The following is a 20081-nucleotide window of genomic DNA, read 5'->3' as shown; positions in this document are numbered from 1 at the left end:
GCACATCCAAGTCACGAACAAGGATTAGTTTCGGAATGAGATTGAATTGTAAGCAGCATCCAAGCGCTGGGTAGTAAATGTGAAAATCGAAATCCTTGCCATTTCTCTCAAAGTGGCTTGATGGAATTTCCCCAATTGCCGAAAACTCCGAGAAGCTAGTTTGGCTCAGATATGCCACTTGGGCGATGCAACAAAGCCAAGCTTCAGATGTATAATACATATATCGATTTAAGCGCACACGGGGTATGTGTCGAGTCGCAGGCGCCATTGAATCCATCATTATCTCCGCTTAAAACCAAGGCAAAATGCTTAAAAACCCGGGGGGTTGACGCGCTGGCTGAGCCGAGTCCACTTGGGCAACTCTGAAGAAAGAAAAACATCGATTAGCACAAGCTAGCACTAGCGGAGGATGCGAGAAAGCTCCCGGGATCATTATCTTGCTGAGAGACGTACTGTGAATGCCCTTGCGGTAGGTCTTCTCCTTCTTATCGAAGATCGTGTACTTGTCCTTGGGCAGCATCTCCTCCTCGCGCGGCATCTCCGCATACCACCGCTGCACTGCCTTGGAGGTTTGTCCGTTGCGCTGCAGTGCTGCACTGACAGTGTCGACAACTCGGTCCACTGCGCGCAGACGCTTGCGCTGGCGGGCTTTCTGCATCGAGGAAAGACGCCATGGGGTCTTCCTGTTGGGTTGGGGAAAACACTGTTAGCTCGAGAAATTCCTTCTTCCGCGATGGCATTCCATCAATGGTCCAACGTACCAGAGAAGACCCCCAAATAGGGCAGACGTAGGCTTGAACATGCTGAATGGCGGCTGATTGCGAAGGAAAACCGCGGCGACTCGGGAGAAAATCGTTTCGGTTGTTGGTCCGTGCACAGAGACAATCGATCTATACGCAACACCGGCTGTGCACCAGCTATGAGGACGGTGCCTCGAACTTTCCCAGGGCATTCATTGCATCTGAATGAATTCAATTTGATGATCAAAATTACCGGTATTCCTCTGATTCTACTAAGCCCACGGGTGTATGCTTCCATGTTGACCTCCAAAGTCATGTGATTCCGCAGGGCAAGGACAATTTTCCTTACGTCCGCTTCTCTCGAGGTTCTTCGCGCACCCTTCACTTTCAAGCTGCAAGCAGCCTGCAGCCTCGGGCCATCTATGGATTTTCTATAGTATGGCGTCTCCTTCCCGCACCATGGATTCCGGCGCAACGGCAGACTGCCCATCTCTCCCCTGGAGAACCTTCTCCTCCATGACGATGTGGGGAGTCGCTGGGTTGTGTCGCGCATTTCTTTCGGGGCTGTGCCATACGGAGGTGCATGGCCAGGAGGCCTTTACGGAGCTGCTGGATTCACGGCAGGATCCTTCGCAACGTTCAAAGGGCTTGATTACAGGTATCTCAGATCTTGATTCTTCATGCAAGGCCAGCCCTGGACAGCCTGCTAACTGGGTCGCGTCTTATTAGTATCGAACCATGTCAGTGTGTATGTTTGCGCCAAAGATTTCGAACAGCGAGGCAGTCTATGCGCGGAATTCATAGTTGGCTGACAATGCGGGACATCAGCATGGACGACCCATTAGTTTGGGGACTACTTCCCACGCGATTCTGGAACCGACGGTGGTCTTTTGGGAGTCATGACATATGCTATCAAAACAGGTACGGCCAGGCTTGATGGTTGTGCGTCTCCAATTGCGTTTTGTTGATCGAATATGACCCCCGCAGGCCCCTAGCGCTGTTCTTTACTATGGGCCAGGTTCTGCCGACGCATCGCCTTGCCCATTCGTCTTTTGGTGGCCTGGGACAACCCGCTATGACTGAGGCCGTTCGGCTATTGTCCAAGGGCCCCTTCCCCGTTGACCACCATCGCGCGATTTCCGAATACCAGCACTGGAGCCTTCAAAACGTCTGCGTTGATCCCTTCTCCGATCTTCCCGTCGCCTATACAACCAACGGTCAAGATGCACACCTGGCGCCCGCCGCATATGCATGCAACTCCTACTCATGGGTGCACATCTTCCCCGAGGGCAAGATTCACCAGGCACCGCGGAAGACCATGCGCTATTTCAAGTGGGGGGTCGCACGGCTGATTCTCGAGGCTAGTGAATGCCCTGACGTCGTGCCCATGTGGATCGAGGGCTTCGACAACATCATGCACGAAAGCCGCGAGTTTCCCCGTTTTCTCCCTCGGCCCGGAAAAAAGATCTGCGTTACATTCGGCTCCAAGGTGGACTCGGACGCAGTCTTCGGCGATATGAGGACGCGCTGGCAGAAGCTGAAAGCCAAGGCCGAAAAGGCCGACCCCCAATCTCGAGACCTCCCCGTGGGTGTCTTGAGTGAGGAGTTGCTGAACAACAAAGAAGCTGTGGAGCTACGCAAGGAAGTCACGATGAAAGTACGAAACCTTGTCCTCGACGTCCGACGGTCGCGTGGTCACCCGGATGAAGACCCCAAGGAGGGTCTGGTTGAGACGTGGCTCGAGGAGGGTCCCAAGCGCGAGGGCCATATGAAGGACGATTCCTGGGTCCGGGATATCTGATTCTTCCTGTATCCATAGTGTGTAAATAGTGTAGATAGACCATGACTCCAATAGAGCCCACTTGGCGATGGTGTTTTGCAAGTGTGTGCTATATATATCGGGGGGCGACAGCCCCATGTAAGCGATATTTCCCCACACAGCCCGCATCTTTCCTGTCAACTCTACAGACAATCACACCTCTCATGCCCAAAAAACACCACAAGCCTTATTTCACCAAGCCAGTCATTCCAGCCCATCATACTCTCGCTTCGAACGGCCCCCACCAAAATGACCGCTCCCGGGGATCGGCGGCGACTGCGGCAGACTTGTCCGTCAACGACTTGATCAGCCACCTTCGCCGTACCCAAGTAGCAAGCTTTTCCTCCGAAGATGGTCCCTCGAGCGCTTCGAGGCCGTTTGTATCGCCTCGATCGGTACACCCATCGCTGCGGAACCTCCTCGAGCTTCCTGAGACCCCGTCTCCGAGGCCTCGCCCCGATGCGCGCCGCGGTGTAGTGGGCAGGCGTCCGCTGCGACGTGCCCCCGGCCCCCCACCACCGGAAAGCTGGCTCTCGGGTAATGTTGATGGATCGGAGCCAAGAGATGAGGATCAGCTTGCTGCAGACGATGGAGACTTTGACAGGGTCATCTATCGCTTGGAGAGGCTGCCCGGTGCAATGTTCCCGGGCAAGCGGGGTTTGGTACACACGGTACTGAAGTCTATGGCATTGAACTGGACCTGGCATTTGGAATACGATGGACCGTTTCTGTCCCAGTTGCCGAGTCACTTGAAGGTGCTCATGCTCAGCTATGTGGCTGTTTATGCGCGTGGCCAGCCGTTGAAAGGTCGCACAAGAGGACTGAAGCCGCTCTACTTGACCGAGTCAGATTATATCCAGATTGCGGAGCCTGAATTGGCTCCACAGGAAGATGGCGGCGCTGATGCGGACACCACAATCTCGCGGTTGGATTTGAGCGGTGCTTTGGGATATTGGATGACTTTCAAGCAGCTTACGAGCGAGCTTGTAGTATCGTCCAAGGCGGCACCTGTCACATCACATCGCGCGCCGGAGAAATCCATCCCCGCCTCTTGGGATGAAGAGGTTGAGTCAGACGAAAGGGGAGATGCTTCTACACAGCATCATGTTCCCTCGCCGGCCATACCCAAAGCCATCAGTCAGGGCTTGCGGTTCAACAACCTCCGCTTCCTGTCTTTCGCGCACCCCCACCCAGCGGCTGCCAGCTGGAATTCTCTTCTTCAACTGATTTCGCGCTTGTCAACCATTACCCATCTGTCTCTCGCGCACTGGCCCACTCCCACGCGCACCCCAAATGCAGCCAACGCTCGAATCCGCCATCCAGTCCACCGCTCCCTCACCTTCTCCTACAGCGGCACCGACAATTACGCCGCGCTGGACAATAACTGGGCCGAAGCGGCTGGCCTTCTTCGCCAACTTTCTCGTTCGACCTATTGCCTGAAATGGCTTGATCTCGAAGGTTGTGCAGACTGGCTTCCCGCCCTGTCCTGGACAGGCACTGACCCGGACGGTCAGCCATATCGTCCCGGTACCTCAGGACCTGAATGGAATGGATCTTGGCGAGATGTCGAATGGGTTGGCTTGGGGCCCGGCTGGGTTCCAGACCTCGAGGACGAATCTGAGTCCCACGCAGACCAGGGTACTTCGTGGCAGGATGCTGCTGTTTCTCCATCGCGGTCACTGGCTTCTTCCGTTCATTCCCCTTTCCAGAACCCGGATTCCGATCTGTCTTGGGATGTCGAAAAGGAGCGTATTAAGTACCGGCGGGCGAAGGAGCTGGAGGCCTACCGAGTCTCGGTCCATACTGCGGTGGACGTGCATAGGCAAATTCTGGGAATCCGCAGGGAGGACCGGGGGAAATGGGTGCATTTCTCGCTTGGGATCGAGGATCTAGACACGGAGCTGGTCAAGCGAATGCTTGGACCGGAGTATTCGCGCATCACGGTGTAGACATACATCAAGTCATTTATGGATGGCTAGTCGGCTATGCGTACTTTTGATTCAACAAACACACACGCTCTACTAGGAGGCTAAGTTAGACACAAAGATGAATTGTTACTACTATTTTGATGTGGTTATGTCTGTACAATGGTATCACAATAGAACTCTCGAAACTATTTCCGACTGCGGTTGAACGTCTTCAACGGATCGACCTTACCAGCGGTGGGTTTTCTGGGCTTGCCACGACCGCGATTGCGATCTCTGGCCTTGCGGATGCGGTTCTCGTGCGTTTTCGAGAAACCCACGTACCCGACATCTTCCTTGGAGATGCCCTTCCGGCCCTTGGCGGGCATCAGATAGTCGGGCACGTGCTTGAGATGCGGCTGCACACGCGCGGCGCGCAGTTCTCCATCGTGCCGCAGCTGACGCAGCTCGTCTGGGTTGTCTTCGAAATGGCGCTTGAGCTTTTCGCTCTTGATCAGCTCCTGTCGGATCTCGCGCGCACGCGCTTCCTGCACGGCGAGTCGGGTCACCGAGCGCAGGGCGTCTGTCATTCGGTACCGGAAGGCGTCGACTTGCTGCATCTCGAAATGGTATGGCTTGACTTCGTGTCCGAGCTTGGCTTGCCGCTTCACGATCTTCGCCAGCACGGCCTCGTCGTGCTTGGCGCTGGGCACTGAAGTCGGCTTGTGCTTGCCGTACTGGTCGGCTGGCACCACGAACGAAAGCGCCATACCGGCTCTGCCGGCGCGCCCCGTCCGGCCGATACGGTGGGTGTATGATTTGGACGTGGTGGGGAGGTCAAAGTTGACGACGCATGCGACGTTTTGGAAGTCGATGCCGCGTGATATCCCGTAGTCTTTTTCCTTGCTGGTCATCTTGCGTCGCCTTTTTGATTGTAATGCCTTTTGTTTCCCGATTTGGTCGTCCGCATCCTCATCCTCGCTGCTACCCATCTCTTCCTTTTTTTCCGCCTCCTCGTCCTCATGAGCCTTCTTCGACGATTTCGGTGCGCCCATCACTTCTTGGTCATCCGCCGCGATGATAATATCGTAGACGCCTTTGTTGAATTCCTGGACCACGTGCAGCCGCGAATTGATGGGTAATTCCGAGTTGAGCACACAGCTCTTGAGGCCGAATTGTTCGAGGAAAAGCTTGACACGGTAGCATCGATCCACATCGCCGACGAAGATGATGACCTTGCCCTTGATCAATTGGAGCTTGAAGATGACATATGTCAGGAGGAACTTCTCGTCTTCCGCACATCTGTTGTAAACGAATGTTAGCATCCAAGTGCAGCGTTGCTGCTAGCATAGCTGTAATAACTAACCTGACGACGAACTGGCTAACGCCTGCTCCTTTTTCTTCCTTGTCCTCCAGCTTGAGGACCACCGGGCTCCGACAGAACAGGCTCTTCAGTGTATCCACTTCGGAAGTCAAGGTAGCACTCATCAGGAATGTCTGCACCCCGCGCGGGATGGCCTTGGAGAGTGCATTGATATCCTCATCATACCCATATGAAAGCACCAAGTCTGCCTCGTCGATCACAAGATGGGTCAGTTTCTCAAGCGAAAGAGCCGAGTTGTTGACGTTGGCCAGGACTCGTGTGGGCGTGGACACGATCAGATCCGGGAAATCAGCGAGCATTGAGCGCTGCACCGCATCTGAGACCTTTTGAGTCAGGTTGACCGACCGAATATCCTTTCCGCAAAAGCTGGAAAACGAGGTGACCACTTTTTGGACCTGCTCCGCAAGTTCGCGAGTAGGAACGAGAATCAACCCGGTAGTTGCTTTGAGATACGGATCAACCTGGTCACCCAAGTTGTTAGCAATTTATCGCCTTGGCTAGAGTAAAGATCACGGAGAGATGACAAACAGATTTGTGCTGGAGGATGGCTTGCAGAATCGGAAGGACATAGGCGGCTGTCTTGCCGGAGCCAGTCTTTGCACGAGCTGCCGATTGTCAGTAAACTATATTCGTCTCCAAGGGGTATCTCCTCCCAACTTACCCAAAATATCTTTCCCTTCGAGAGCCAGTGGAATTGCCTTGGCCTGCACGAGGGTGGGCTTGGTGAACTTTTCTTGAATCAGGGCCTGGCGCAGCCGCGGATCGAGGCCGAGGGACTCGAAATCAGGATCCTGTTCATCACCCCCAGCCGCCTCAGGGGACGGAACATCATTTGCATCCAGCTTGCGCTTCATCTTTGGTGTGGTTTATTAAATTTCGGTCAAAGCGATAAAACTTTTGGGAAATTTTGGCGGGCGGTGACACCAAGGCGGTGAGGGTTTCTGCTCTTGCTGATATCAGCCAACCTAATCGGGAAGGTGTCTTTTTCCCGTTGGAAACTTACCTACTTTCAACTGTACAACAACAACATGAACAAAATACATTGATCCTCGAGTAGATGAACAAAATATACAATCAGAATATGAAGAATACTCGACACAGAGCATTCCCACGGCACTCATCGCGTAAATTCGGCCCGCGCATACGCGATGAACCTCGCCATAGACTCCTCTGCGATCTTCCCTACTGGAAGAACTTTCACGTTGTGCTCGACCGTATAGACCTTACCGAAGTTCAACCGGGACATCGGATCCAGCCTCTGGTCCGGCCGTGCGGGTTCCACTTCGAGAGGCTCCTTGATCATCCGCGGCTCGCCTGGATTGACCGCAGGCCGGTTACCTTGCATGTAAATAACGGCATGTTTGCCGCGATCCACGCCGGCCTTCGCCACACCCTGTCCACTGTACGTGGTGACGGGCCTGTACTCGAGGTTAGTACTGCTGTCCGTTGGAATCGAAGACTGGCATGTCTCCACTTACACGCACCAGGAACATCCCTTCTGTTCCTTGACCACTACCATGCGCCGGATGCTGCTATAGATCGGTTCTTGGTATTTACCCCTGGTAAAATGCGGCCCCAGTGGTGGGCCTCGCTGGCTGAGAATTGTGCCATGTAAACCAGCGTTTTCGTGCCAAAGCATTGCGAAGACCTGCTTTTGGTGAGAACAACGTTGTTCAAAATGGAGACAGGAGAGCATACCCTGCCAACTCGGAAAAACCGCTTCGGATCACTCTGTCTCTTGTAACCTGAACGATTGGCAAAATTGCTTAGCCGAGCACATTTCCAATCCAGGCCCTGGGCACCTACGGGGATCCAATGTCTCATCCTCGCCTGTGCTCGCGGGAATGACATATGAGGGCTCAACAGACAACCGCTAAAACGCTAATTAGCCAATAGCCAAGGCAGACCAAGACTGTACGACTCACGACCGACGTGTCATGGTTCCGTTGGACATCGCCCAGGATTGGGTCGTGGCGGTGGCTCCGACAGCTGATGCCGTGAGGAAGTATCAATCGAGATGATGCGTGGTCTCCGAGGCCGAATCCCTGCAGGTCTACTGCGATGGATCTTGGGCTTGATGTGCCACTCCAGGATGAGGCAGTGGCTTCACTGTTATCGGAAACACTGGTTTGACCCGTCCTACAGGCCGCTGTTGGCTCTCGGCTCATACTTTCCAGAAACTTGGACGAATTCCATTCAGGAGGATCACCCCGCTGAGTACTGTATGCATTAACTCTGCTCTGCCGAAGATTATTGGTTGCCCGGGAATGACTCGGGACATCTTTCTGTCTTGGTCCCGACAGTTGATGCTGGGAAGGAGAGCGCAACCCAAAACCAGAAAGGCCTTGCTGTTGCTGTGTTGCATGGTCATGGCGACCTGTATTGCCCTGTCCGTGGGCAAATTGAATAGCATATCCGGAGGGTTGCAGACTTTCCGAGTCTGAAGTGCTTCTTTGGCGCGGCGGGGTACTTCACAACGTTATTTTCTTGCACCATCGCATATCACGACCAATACAACGACCAAAATCTGCACTCACATTGATGATCGATCGGCTATTCGAGGCACTGGGCTTAACGGACCCCGGGGTTTGTCCCATTTGTAGCATGGCTCGCCTATACTTGGTCAACAAAATTAAAACGCAATGGTGCCACGACCAGCTCACCCGCGAGGTTGTAGACGGGACGAAACAGCCGTCTGGATTCTGGATGTACTGCCGAATCTGAGGCCATGCTTTACATGCCTTCTGGCACCAAGAGACTTGAGGAGACATTGGGCAGACCGGACGGCATTTAGATTGGGGGTTCACAATGTATCATATCGGAATTGGGCTGTGCTTCATTCCCCTCCGCCGGCCTGTGCGGCTCACTCTTTCTCCTTTGTCTCATGGCTTCCGATAGACCGAGGATACAAGGCGCGTATGCAGCCAGTCGATGGTATCGTTGGCACAGCCTTACTCGCGGATGTGGCCGCACATGATCGACCATTCCAGGGGATTTAGAGGAGAAGAGTTTTGTGGCTGATCCGATCTATTGGGGTTCCTCGTCATGGATCCAAGCGCGGGCGCTAAGGTACACCAGGGAGACAACGGAACAGCGGCCATTGGGTTGCCAACAACGCCACGTCGGAGAGTCTGCATTCCTTGTCTGATCTACGTGTCTTCATGGGCTAACAGCCGGTCTCTGCCGCTTTTCCTTCTTGTTCTTCCGGAGCTCAGACCGCGCTGACCAACAGTCGGATGGTTAGGGTATTATGGACTGCTCATCCTATCGAAATGCGATTGACGTCTGTTGGATTTCTTACCATGACATCTTGGCCAGGGGTCTTGCGGACCTGCGCACAGGTAAGCACCCTGACGGCATGCAAGATCGACTTCGCTCATCACGGCGATTTCGATGTTTAGGCGCCGTCCTTGGGGGATCTCTGGATCGATAGCCGAAGTATCAGATCTCTCTCTCGTGCAACTTCTCGGGATGGGTGGCTCGCGTTGGAGAGTCCATTGCGAAACTCCACAGCCTCGTGCGCATTGCAACCGCATTCCTTACGCCTCTCCAATCCCTCTATACCCAGAGCCCCATCTACTTTATCCCTATGGCTTAATGGGTCAGGGCTTATGGATCAGAGCGGTGGGATCAAGAACAACGATTATGAAGCCTTTCAGGACGAGCAACGTTGCGATTCCCGTCCACCAAACCAACACTCCAGTTCCAGCCATGTGGCTGTCCCTGCGCCAGAGCGTGGCGTTAAACTGGCAAAGCTCCTGGCTGAGACCATCCATATGCATGAAGAGGTTTCAACCAGCCGGTTTCGTGTGGGGGACCTGCGGGTTGCACTTCGGAACAGACTGAATCTCAAGTCACCGGAGTTTGGGCACGAAGACTTTTCAAACATTTCTCACGCCATGGAAATATCCAGGATGTGACAACGTTATATACAGTTCTCGAGAGCGAGTATTACCAGGCAGAAGATAGACTCGAGCACCAGGAATGCATTCTTCACAAGCGCATGACAAAACTGCATAGTTATTTGCAAAAGCATCTCGTGCCCTCTGCGCACCCACCTTCTGTCATCGATATCGAGTCCGACTCTAGCTCCTCGACCGATTATGCCTCTGATACAACCCCGATTTCTCCTCCATTCGCCGAGTACCTCACTCAGGTGGGTGAGACTCGTCTGCTTCAGGAGCGGCTCTTTGAACTGGAAACTGAATATAGAATTCTTATCGACCAGAAGGCTCTCCGGGAGCGCATTGGAATCTCACTCGATAGCGAAGCACTTGCATTTCTCGCTCGATACCAAGACGAGAAGATAAAGCTAGAGGCAGAACTTGAGTTTGCCCACCATCGTCTCGAATCACACCCCGAGCATCAAAGCCACACTGCTAGCACAAACCGTCCCGATGACATCGCGAATGAAGAACAGAGGTTCTTCCCCATCGAGCGTGGAGACCAATCGCATCACGACCCACTCCATGCGTGGGAATTTGAGGATCGATCGGTCTCCCTTTTTTGGATCGGGGGAACTAGTCCCTGTAAATAAAGTCACTTTCATCAATCAGTGGTTGCTTCACCGACTGCGTCATTCTCGATGTGAGATATTGCGTTTCAAGTCGCACCCTGGGCTTCGTGACCTGGTGAACCAAGGATGGGATGGTGATAGCATCAGTCAGATGGCTATGGCGCTGTGGTTCCAGAATGAAGAGGATGATACATGGTTGAAATTCGTAAGGAATAATTTGACAAGCTAAAGCGGGATATATTGATGGAACTTTCTTGAAAATAATGCAATCCTTCCACAGCGAGCTATATAGATCATTTTACCATCGTAACCGTAACCATACTTCACCACCTCACAAGAAAACCATCACCGCCTCACTCGCGTCCACCTTGACCTGTACCTTCTTATTTTTGACAGTCAGCTCCTCCGTTCCCTTGTCATCCACCTTGTGCTCCTTCCCATTACTTTTGCGCGTCCACTCCACACCACCCCAAGTAATCTGATCCGACGGCAAAGCCGTCCCACCCATGGGACTGGCCAATCTCTTAACAGTGACCTTCTCGGTGCCCACAGGTACACCAAGCTCAATCTCCTGAGAGGGGCGTTTCGGCTTGTTGTCTGCATGGCCATCCCACAACTCCAGATTCACAATCGCCACACGCGCCAGTGTCTTTCCCTCGTAGGCTGCATATGCCGACAGATACGATTTGTTCAGGTCCAGATTGGCTACGCTGACATCCTTGTGTGTACCCAGGAACTCGGCCGTGAATACCTGCCCATAGAAGGCGGGCAGCACGGCGCCGGGCTTTTTGTTGTAGTCGGGGCGCCAGAGAGAGAACTCGAATAGCGCCCCCGATTGCATGCTGATTCCAGCGACTCCCTGTATAAGTAATATGTTGTTAGTTGTTGTTGTTGTTGTCATAGGGGGGGTATATGAAGTTGGCAATGAAGGGTATACGTACTAGGAACATGCTGTACAGTGAAAAGTCCACCTGCCACAGAGCGGAACCCAGTACGCCTCCGAGCATGGGGCCTGATGTTTTATTGCCCATTGAGCTGCCCACTTCACCGAGGAATAGTGGGACCTTGTAGGGCTTGAGGCTTTTGAGGGCGTCTTTGATGAAGCCGGTGCCTCGGACCACGGCGGTATGGTTCATCACATCGGCTATTAGGGTTAGTATTGTGTCATTGAGCCTGGGAGGTGGAATATATACCTTGCACGTTGGTATGCTCATTGGCTTTTGTTTGGTAGCTATTGTGGAGAACGTAAGCGATGGACTCGTGAGGTTGAATGTGCATACTTACTAGTGCATCGACACAGTCTTCATTCGGTCCGTGAAGTCACTCAACTTGGCCTTGAAGATATCCCCACTAATCCAAGCTCTCATCAGTATGTCTCAATAGTCAGATGTGAAAAGAAAGAAAAAGAGAAAGAAAGTAAATGAAATGCTCACATCTTCCATGATTCCGGCGTCCCCCCAGGGAAATTCGTCTTCCCCGTCTGTGACGCCAAAGCCACAGCCTGAAACATGCCACCATCCACGGGGATCTTCAACTTATCCGCAATAGCCCGCGACCACTTCCCCCACTGCTCGCCAAACTGTTTTTGCGTCCAGCCCTTCGGTCTGTCCGGGCCAGGGTAGTTGTCTGGCTCATTGCCAATTTCCAGAGCATAGATATTGGAGGACCCGACAGATTTCCAGGCGGTTTGGGCAAAGGACAACGAATTGCTGAGATTCTCTTTCGCCCAGGGGATATCCACGACGTATTTTGCGTCGGGGATGTTGCGGAAGCTTTCGAAGAAGGAGGGTCCTATCTTCATGTTCCTGGGGATGCCCTGGTTCGGGTTAGGGAGGTAGACGGGTTCTTTGAGGTTGGGGTCGTATGTTGATTGGTCTCTGCTAAGTATTAGCTGGCTATTTATACTATTTATATAGGTTTCTTTTTTTTCTTTTCTTTTTTTTTCTGGGCGCCATACAGAGAAGTACCGCCGACACGAACGACCGGGGCTGTTTTTGTCTTGTCGACAATGGCCTTCACCAGGTTCTGTGAGAACGTGTTGGGATGGCTCTTGTTGCCTATAGAGCATTAGAATCAGCAGCTACTCACTTTCCAGGGACCATTGGTGATTTACCAAAATAGTAATAGAACGAAGCCTGCTCAAAGGCAAGACCAGGGAAGGTGAGTGCAATCGGGCCCGTCGCATTAGTCGGCGTCGCTGACGGCGAGATGGATATCGCACTGGCAGCGGGCAGCAAGGCCACCGCTGAAGAAAAACGCATTTTGGCAGAATCGACTTAGCGAAAAAAAAAAAAAAAAAAGGAATGAAGAAATTGTCCTGCTGCCTATGAATATCCATTGGGTTCTCACCTTCTTTATAGTGTGTAGGGCTCTCCCAGGTAAGGCGTCCTGCCGCCCCCGCAAAAGATTGGCATCCTTATACGATTGATGGGAGAACGAGACTGTGAGCCGAGATTAGGCGTACACAAATCACGCATGAGAAGACCATTGAGGCCAGTTATATACTCAGATTAAGTTGGTCAACCGCGTCAACTACGCTGCTCGGCGGGTCTCAGTGACTGTGACAGACGAAATTATTGGGTTACAAGCTCGGAACAATCCATGGATAGTGTAGAGCATATGTTAGTTTGGGATTATAGTTAGAGCTCCCCTAAAATCAACTAAACTTCAGCCTCTGCCGCAGCCACATTGAACCCCTAGTAAAATTAGATGGGTATTGCCTACCTCGTAGGTAGACGACATACTTAGTAGTGACGCAGTAGGGCTACCCATTTCACGAATACTACCAACATGACATTGGTGAACAAATTAAACGCATTTTCACAAGCCAAGAGCCAGATATATCGCTGGATTCCATCATACTTGGTAGATCGTTATGTACATTGCCATTCCCATCCCAGGTGCATCCATATTCCTGTCGCATAGCAAATTCGACCGCTCGTTTCCCATAAAAACTCTCAAATTCTGACATATTCAAAACAAGTCACACGAGATCACATGAAATATCCATTCTGTGCAAGCAATAGAAAACAGTAAGGAGCAGCCGCTGAAACGTTCACTCATGAGTACTGCGTCTCGCCCTCGCTGTCACTCAGACTATCGCGGCGGCGGCTGCGCCCGTCTCGGCGGTAGCCCTTGCTCAAGCCGGGGATTGGGTGGTGGTAGCTCCTGGTACCAGAGTCCTCGGTGTCAACGTTGGAGTACTGGTAGGAACCTGCGGCCGACATATCCAGCGGCTCAGTGTAATGGCCCGGCACGGAGCGACGCTCGCGCTTGCGGGGGCTACTGGTCCGTGAGGAGGGTGCGGACGGAGGAGGAGCACGGCTGCGACGATCACGACGGCGGTTGTGGCGGCGTGCGGACGGATCCCGCAGACTGTGTTCCTCGGTGGCCTGACTCAGAACCTCTTCACTGCCGGCAGTGAAAGAGAAGCCCGAAGGGTTGCGGGGCCGCTGCTGTCGTGGCCGCTCGTAGGCATAGTCACGCACTTCGGTAATGTCACTTTCGTTGTAGTGCGTCGGCGGGGCCGAGCTGTCGTAGTCGCTGCCGTGGTACGTGCCCTCGGCCTCGCGGTTCATGCCACCGACGCGGGCCGGCTTCTCTTCGCGATACGCTCTCACATCGTCGTCAGCCTCACCCTCCCAGCGCTCGTTCTTGCGACCTCGCATCAGCTTCTGCTTGGCCGTATCCCGGAATCGCTTGCGCCTCGGCTTCTCTTCGGTGATTGTCGTCGCTGTCTCGTCGTATGCGCTGCCGTCGGTGTATGTGTACCCGGTGTCGCTGTAGCCCTTGCCGACAATGCTACCACCACCCAGCTTGGTACTTTTGGTTGCATTACTGAGTGTTCGTCCGTCCGGTCCTTTGCGTCGCAGAACCGTCGATTTGTATTCGTCCCAGTCGCCTTTGCGCCAAACAAACCCGCCTTCTTTGGCCCAGAAAAAGAACCAGATCGACGCAAGTACAAAGGCTGCTCCGATAATTGCAAATAGAGCCATTAGGCCCTGCATCTTGATGCTCTTCGGGTCGACTGTACCCTGCCCCGGGGCGGGCTTATCGGTGTGGGTGGAGGTGGAGGTTGAATCGGAGCGAGCAACAAGGGTATTGATGTTGAGGGACGGGGTTCCGTCGACACCTTGGCCGTCAGTGTCTCGAGTCTCGAGACCCGAGACGGACGCCATGGGAATGTCGGGGAAATCCCCGGTCGGCAGTACGGGAGGCATGGCGGAGGAAGAGAGCAGTCAAGAGCACGTGGCTCGAGACGAGACTCTACTGACAGTCAGGAATGGGACACATTCTTGCGATCGAGAGAACAGGTACTCACCTTGGGTTAAATGGTCAGCGCCAGATCTAGATCACTCGGGTTCACGATCGAACGGAATGTGGGCGTGGAATGTGGAATGTACAACGCCCAGACAGCCTGGAAGGTAGTCAGCGGATTTGTGAAGACGCAAAGAAGGAATGTTACGCTGGAAAAGATCCAAGTCGCGGCCTGCAGAATGGAGGAGGTTGGAGGAGGCTGGGGGTGGTGTTTACGCGGTTGTCGGGGGCAACGCGTTTAGTGTACATCCCCACCTAACTAAGGTGGAACGCTACCTACCGTAGGTACCAGGTAACCCATGCGGGAGTTTTAGCTAAATAAAATGCGACGTTTAGACGGTTGATAGCAGGTGCAGTATAAATGAAGCCTTCTCTAGGGCTCTTTCTCGGCCGCCAGTCACCGCAAGGCCGCGCTGAGAGGATGTAAGAATATATACATTCGCCAGTTCGTTCGTACGTTGGGTGCCTCAGGGATTGGGCGTGTTGACATCAAAGTGGGCCCGCCCCGCATGCTTAGTTTGGGTGTCTATCCAATGGACTATACAACATACCATGACAGCCAGGAAACACAGGATTACTTGAGGATGTTCAATAAGAAATCAAATAATTACTGAATCAAGGTAAGTCGATGAATAACCACAAGACCCAAATATCCACACCGGAACATACTGCACAATCCTAGTTGACTACACATCTCCCATCCGCACCAAACCCAAGGACGAACAAGACGCAAATGAATATGGTCAAAGAAAGAAGAGAAAAGATGACCTGGGGTTTAGAACATGACAAGTATGTAGACAGAAATGGGTATAATCTCTCTCCTTCCCTCGGGAGTCGCAAACACACAAGCAACCAGGAGAAAGACACAGACCCGACAGGACCAGAGAATTGAAACAGCAAAAGGGGCCTATACACGAAAACGCTGGTGCACAACGCAAAAAAAGAACAAGGATCTTGTCATCGCAGGTCATCAGAATCGTACAATCATATCACCGTAACGGGAGAGCCCATCGAAGGAGTCGAATCATCCAGGGCATCCGGATGGGGTCTCTCCTCGACTCGTCCCCACACGCAAGAGATAGAAATTGCAAACAAAAAACAAGTAGAAAATTCCTCCCATGACAAAAAGGTCAAGCTTCTGGATAGAAGCCGAACGACCCGAACACTTTGCTCAAAGATATCCCAGTATTTTTATTGGTCCCAACACAAAACCCGCCTCCGAAAAATGCAACGCAGACAAAAACAATCCAACTTTTTTTTTTTTTGATCAATGAGACCCGATAGCTCGGGAATCAGACGCAATGGAGAAAAAAACACAAACATCCAACCAGCAGAAAAACAGTGGACCCAGAGGAGGGAGGCAACACAGCCCGGCCGCCAAATCAATCTCGATAGCGGCCAGAGCTGTAGGTCGACCGGCTGGATCGGCGGCTAGCACGGTCTGATTTCCGGTCATCCCGCGAGCCTCGGCCATCCTCCAGTTCCCGGCGGCCACTGCTACCCGTATACTCGGAGTAGTTTGGGCCGGTCAAGTAATTCTTGGGTTGCCGGCTGCCCTCGATGGAAAATCGAACGGCGCCGGTATCCCCGGTTCGGATGTTGATGGACTTTCCTGCGACTGACTCCTGCGTAAAGCCAATAGTCATCCCATTCATCATCAGCGTCATGTTCTTGTCTTCCTCCGCCTTGGAGCCTGTTCCGCTACCACGGCTGCTGTTCGACCGGCTCTTTTGGCTGCCGCTCTCGCTGCCGGTACGGTTGGCTGCTTTGGTAGGGAGTAGCGCTTCCGCCGTCAGGGGTGTTGCGGCAGACCCTCGCCCGGAGCGGGCGGCCTGGTATTTCTCGACCTCGCGCTCGCGGTCTGCCAATCCGACATTGCTCTCGGGTTCTTCGTAATAGTACTGGGGGCTCGCCGCCGCCCAGAGCTCTCGACCGCCACGCGGGCAGCCCGCCGGCTATCGTGATAGGAAGTCGACCGTGGGCTCTCTCGAAGGCTGTGGCTGCGCTCCGGCGCCGTCTCCCGAGACATCCGACGATTTCCGTAGTCTGGCAGTACAGCTGCCAGTTCGGGCATCTCCAGGGTCCGGGATGGGCGGCGCTGAGAGGGCACGGCGCTGCTTGTCTGAGACTTCCGGGGTGGGTCCGGCCGCTTCTGCTGGATGATCTGCGGGGGGGCCCTACGCTTCGGCGGTGGCGGTGGTGGAGGCGGCATGAGATAGAAGTCCTCGTCACGTTCCTGGCTGGGTTTGACAGAGCCCCGGCCCCGGGCCTCACGAGAGGACCAGCGTTCCAAGGGCTCGTCATCATCGAACCAAGGTGACAGGACTCCTGAGTCAACTGCCGGTGGTCCATACATCGACGACCGTCGCGGCCGTGAGGGCTCTCGGGTACGAGATGGAGACCGCTCCCGTGGATACTCCAAAGGAGGGGCAAACTCGGATCCAGCGTAGTACGAGGATGCTCCGTACGGGGACGACGAATAAGACGGAGGGTTGGCATAGGCAGATGAAGCGGGTGGAGGGCCGTGTTGCTCATAGGGGTGCATGGAGGGCTGGCTGTACATAGCCGGCCCCATCCCTGGTAACATTCCATGGAAGCTCATGGGACGAGCGTTCGAATGATAGGTATGGTACGAGTTCGAGCGGCCGGGTCGATCCGACGAACGACTGACGTTGATATCCTGGACCACGGCTGGCGAGTAGCGTGGGGTGCGTGGAGAGGACGGCAGATAGTCCGGCACGGGAGGCCGCTGGGGGATGTATCGCGAATACTCCATGACACGGGGCTCGACGGCGGTGGAAGGGTAGTAGAGGCCACTGGCATACTCGTAACCGGAGTCGTGATAGTGGCGGGCATGGGACGAATCTCGTCGACGAGACTTGGACGGCGACCGGGGCACGTGAGGATAGTGGGCGGAGCCCGGATAGGCACCGACCATCTTTTCTTCTTGTGCAGACCGGGGGGCTCGGTCCTTCTCTTTGCGATCTTTGCGGGTGGAACTTTTCCTAGGCAGGTCGGAACGTTTGAGCGTGGTGTCCAGCTTAAGAGGGACGGGAGGACTTTTTCCGCCTGACGGCCCAGATTGGGTGCTGTTGACCGTGGCAGCGGTGCGACTAGAATAGCCTGAGTCACTGGCGCCGTCAATCAGCGGCTCCGGGAATCTCAGATCCAACCTGGATAGTTTGGCAGCGGTATTGGCATTGGCCACCTGCCGGGTTTCGGGTAGGCTGGCATGCGCGTCTTCGTCGAAATCTTCGACAAAGGCAGCCTGCGGGGCCTTGCTGGCCATGACTACTGCACGGCCGGACGTTGGATTGGCGTCCCTCTCAGGGAGGGGGGGGGAAGAGGAGAGGGTGGTTCCGTTGGGGGAAAAAGTCGACGTGGGTTTGCTGGCACCGGCGGATATGCTTGGCCGACGTACGTCTGGTCTCGACGAAACGGTTGTCACCTATAGATGACTCAGAAGTGGTGCGCCCTCGACCCAGTTTCCTTGCTTCCCTGGACCCCCGTCTCACTTGGGACGTCCCCTGTCCTCGCCCAACCCACAACTGCGGGCGACTCAAACAAGTATATGGACCTGCCGATCGCAGGCGGCGATGGCAGGCGAAGGCGCAAGGCGGGATCTGTCAGCGGGCGGAATGAGCGAAGTGAGATTTTCCAGGTCGCAATGTCTCCATCGAAAATGGGAATTTGGGCGGGAAGGGCTGAGGACGGTCGGGCGGCGCAGAGAGCGTAGCGTGGGTCGAGTGAAGAGAAGACACCTCTCTGGCAGACGATGAGTGGTGGATCTTCTGCAGCTGCAGACAGACCAGAGTGTCACTGGAGGGTTGGGTTGAGAATTTTTTTTTTTTGGATGAATGTGTTCTGCCTGACGGTTTGAACAGGCAGTGGGGTTGGGTGGAGTCGAATGGGCAGCGAGGATAGGAGATGATAAGGAGATGCCACAATCAGATATTTGAAAGCAGCAAGAAAAAGGGGAGGGGGACAGAGAGAAGGGAAGAGAAGAAAAGAGCGAAGAGAGCGAAGGAAAGAAAAAAGCAAAACGCCAACACTTAGAAAAAGAGAAGAGAAGTAAAGGGAAAAAAAAAAAAAAAGACAATTGTTTCACGAAGAGGCTCTCGGGTCCATCGGTACCCAACAGCAAGTGGGGGGGTCCGGTTAATCCTGAAGTACCAGTACCTAAGGAGAAGACAGCGAGATCTTACAAAATGACAATGTCAAATAGGTAGAAAGAGAATTACCTGGCAATATGGCACTACTGATCTATCGATGCCTCGGACGGGTAACCTGGTAATCCAGGCAAAACTATAGGATAAGCTCGGAGGGGATCCATGGAACGGGTGTTTACCTGGGGATCTATACATCCATTACTATTGTATTATTAGGGGTGTTTTTAAATTTATCCTTACTAGGTTAAATTTAGGCAGGCATTCATTTTGGAATATCAGGATTCCCGCCCAACGCCCAATGTGTTTGCGGCCCAATGATCTCCAACAGGCAAATATTTTAAAAAAAGAACACACTGCTGGGAGAAAGAAAAAGAACAAGTACAATCTCATCTACTTCTCGGACACGGGTAATTTGACGATAAGAAGAGGGGGACAATGGCTATGTACACAGGACACGGGAAAAGTCGGTGGGGGGTGACATCGCCATCTATGAAGTAACTTACATCTTTCTTTCTTTTTCATGTCCCTGCACTCGCCACTTCCTTCAGTGGAGGAATCTGTCGCCCGAGGCCCCATGTGCTAGGGTTTCTATTGTTTTCCTTTCTCTGGGCTCTTTGGCTGCTTTTTTCCTCCCCCTTGAGTCATCTCAACTCTACCCGAGGTGTCCGTGTCCTGGATCCGCGATCCTCCTAGATCGCCATGACATGCAGTGCGGGTCTATCATTTCCCAGGTGGTGTTATATTCTTATCCCTTGCGTCCAGATGGAATCAGATTGAGGGAAAAGACCCCGCACGTGTGGAATAACACCATTTCAGGGGATTCTCAGTTCATCTCAAGAAACGGAAGCCGAGAGAGAGAGAGAGAGAGAGAGAGAGACGGGGGGAGGTCCATGCTCGAGGGAAACACAAGCGAAAGAAGTAAGAAAAAAAAAGCCACAGCTTCCTGAGACACCTTAGCCTTGGATTTCCAGGCCACCCATGTTCCTCATGCTGTCTGACGCGATCGCAATCTGGGGATCGGACCAGGGCTGTGCGGGACATATTGCAATCCTGATAGTTACATGGCTTTATTCATGGTATCCAGCACTTCTATTAGAGTATTAGAGTGCACATTAACCCGGTTCTCAAAACAATATCCGTACTAGGTGTATACCACTAGCATATCTAGGTAGATGTCAACCACACCCCCTTGCGTCCTGACGCAAGATGGCATCAGCTTCCCCAAGTCAACA

At 53.4% G+C, this 20081-nt stretch overlaps 9 protein-coding genes across 9 annotated transcripts; 3 read left to right on the top strand and 6 right to left on the bottom strand.

Moving 5' to 3' along the window:
* Positions 1-309: 309 nt before the first annotated feature.
* NUU61_008506 (mitochondrial 54S ribosomal protein mL60) lies at positions 310-802 on the bottom strand (the record flags this gene model as incomplete). Its single annotated transcript, XM_056659031.1, has 3 exons — positions 310-362; positions 454-683; positions 762-802. 3 exons carry the CDS (start codon positions 800-802, stop codon positions 310-312), a joined length of 324 nt encoding a protein of 107 aa, XP_056507324.1.
* Positions 803-1199: 397 nt separating this feature from the next.
* NUU61_008505 (tafazzin) lies at positions 1200-2541 on the top strand (the record flags this gene model as incomplete). Its single annotated transcript, XM_056659030.1, has 4 exons — positions 1200-1398; positions 1470-1488; positions 1545-1661; positions 1728-2541. 4 exons carry the CDS (start codon positions 1200-1202, stop codon positions 2539-2541), a joined length of 1149 nt encoding a protein of 382 aa, XP_056507323.1.
* A 182-nt stretch (positions 2542-2723) lies between these two features.
* Positions 2724-4508, top strand: NUU61_008504 (uncharacterized protein; the record flags this gene model as incomplete). The annotated part of the gene is made up of 1 exon (XM_056659029.1): positions 2724-4508. The coding sequence occupies one exon, from the start codon at positions 2724-2726 to the stop codon at positions 4506-4508; it is 1785 nt and encodes a 594-aa protein (XP_056507322.1).
* A 164-nt stretch (positions 4509-4672) lies between these two features.
* Positions 4673-6701, bottom strand: dbp9 (ATP-dependent DNA/RNA helicase; the record flags this gene model as incomplete). Its single annotated transcript, XM_056659028.1, has 4 exons — positions 4673-5765; positions 5830-6308; positions 6376-6452; positions 6509-6701. 4 exons carry the CDS (start codon positions 6699-6701, stop codon positions 4673-4675), a joined length of 1842 nt encoding a protein of 613 aa, XP_056507321.1.
* A 263-nt stretch (positions 6702-6964) lies between these two features.
* Positions 6965-8577, bottom strand: NUU61_008502 (uncharacterized protein; the record flags this gene model as incomplete). The annotated part of the gene is made up of 7 exons (XM_056659027.1): positions 6965-7265; positions 7326-7495; positions 7546-7592; positions 7654-7720; positions 7773-8316; positions 8385-8460; positions 8511-8577. 7 exons carry the CDS (start codon positions 8575-8577, stop codon positions 6965-6967), a joined length of 1272 nt encoding a protein of 423 aa, XP_056507320.1.
* A 1273-nt stretch (positions 8578-9850) lies between these two features.
* NUU61_008501 (uncharacterized protein) lies at positions 9851-10592 on the top strand (the record flags this gene model as incomplete). Its single annotated transcript, XM_056659026.1, has 2 exons — positions 9851-10342; positions 10440-10592. 2 exons carry the CDS (start codon positions 9851-9853, stop codon positions 10590-10592), a joined length of 645 nt encoding a protein of 214 aa, XP_056507319.1.
* A 102-nt stretch (positions 10593-10694) lies between these two features.
* NUU61_008500 (glycosyl hydrolase family 79 C-terminal domain-containing protein) lies at positions 10695-12624 on the bottom strand (the record flags this gene model as incomplete). The annotated part of the gene is made up of 7 exons (XM_056659025.1): positions 10695-11222; positions 11305-11507; positions 11557-11594; positions 11648-11713; positions 11797-12240; positions 12321-12420; positions 12477-12624. The coding sequence occupies 7 exons, from the start codon at positions 12622-12624 to the stop codon at positions 10695-10697; spliced, it is 1527 nt and encodes a 508-aa protein (XP_056507318.1).
* A 798-nt stretch (positions 12625-13422) lies between these two features.
* Positions 13423-14583, bottom strand: NUU61_008499 (uncharacterized protein; the record flags this gene model as incomplete). Its single annotated transcript, XM_056659024.1, has 1 exon — positions 13423-14583. One exon carries the CDS (start codon positions 14581-14583, stop codon positions 13423-13425), a length of 1161 nt encoding a protein of 386 aa, XP_056507317.1.
* A 1479-nt stretch (positions 14584-16062) lies between these two features.
* NUU61_008498 (uncharacterized protein) lies at positions 16063-17969 on the bottom strand (the record flags this gene model as incomplete). The annotated part of the gene is given in 2 exon segments (XM_056659023.1): positions 16063-16568; positions 16583-17969. The coding sequence occupies 2 exon segments, from the start codon at positions 17967-17969 to the stop codon at positions 16063-16065; spliced, it is 1893 nt and encodes a 630-aa protein (XP_056507316.1).
* Between the last annotated feature and the right edge of the window lie 2112 nt (positions 17970-20081).

Source organism: Penicillium alfredii (genome assembly GCF_028826965.1).
Source record: "Penicillium alfredii strain IBT 34128 chromosome Unknown utg000011l_segment0_segment0, whole genome shotgun sequence".
NCBI lineage: Eukaryota > Fungi > Ascomycota > Eurotiomycetes > Eurotiales > Aspergillaceae > Penicillium > Penicillium alfredii.
This window is presented reverse-complemented; position numbering and strand designations above follow the sequence as displayed.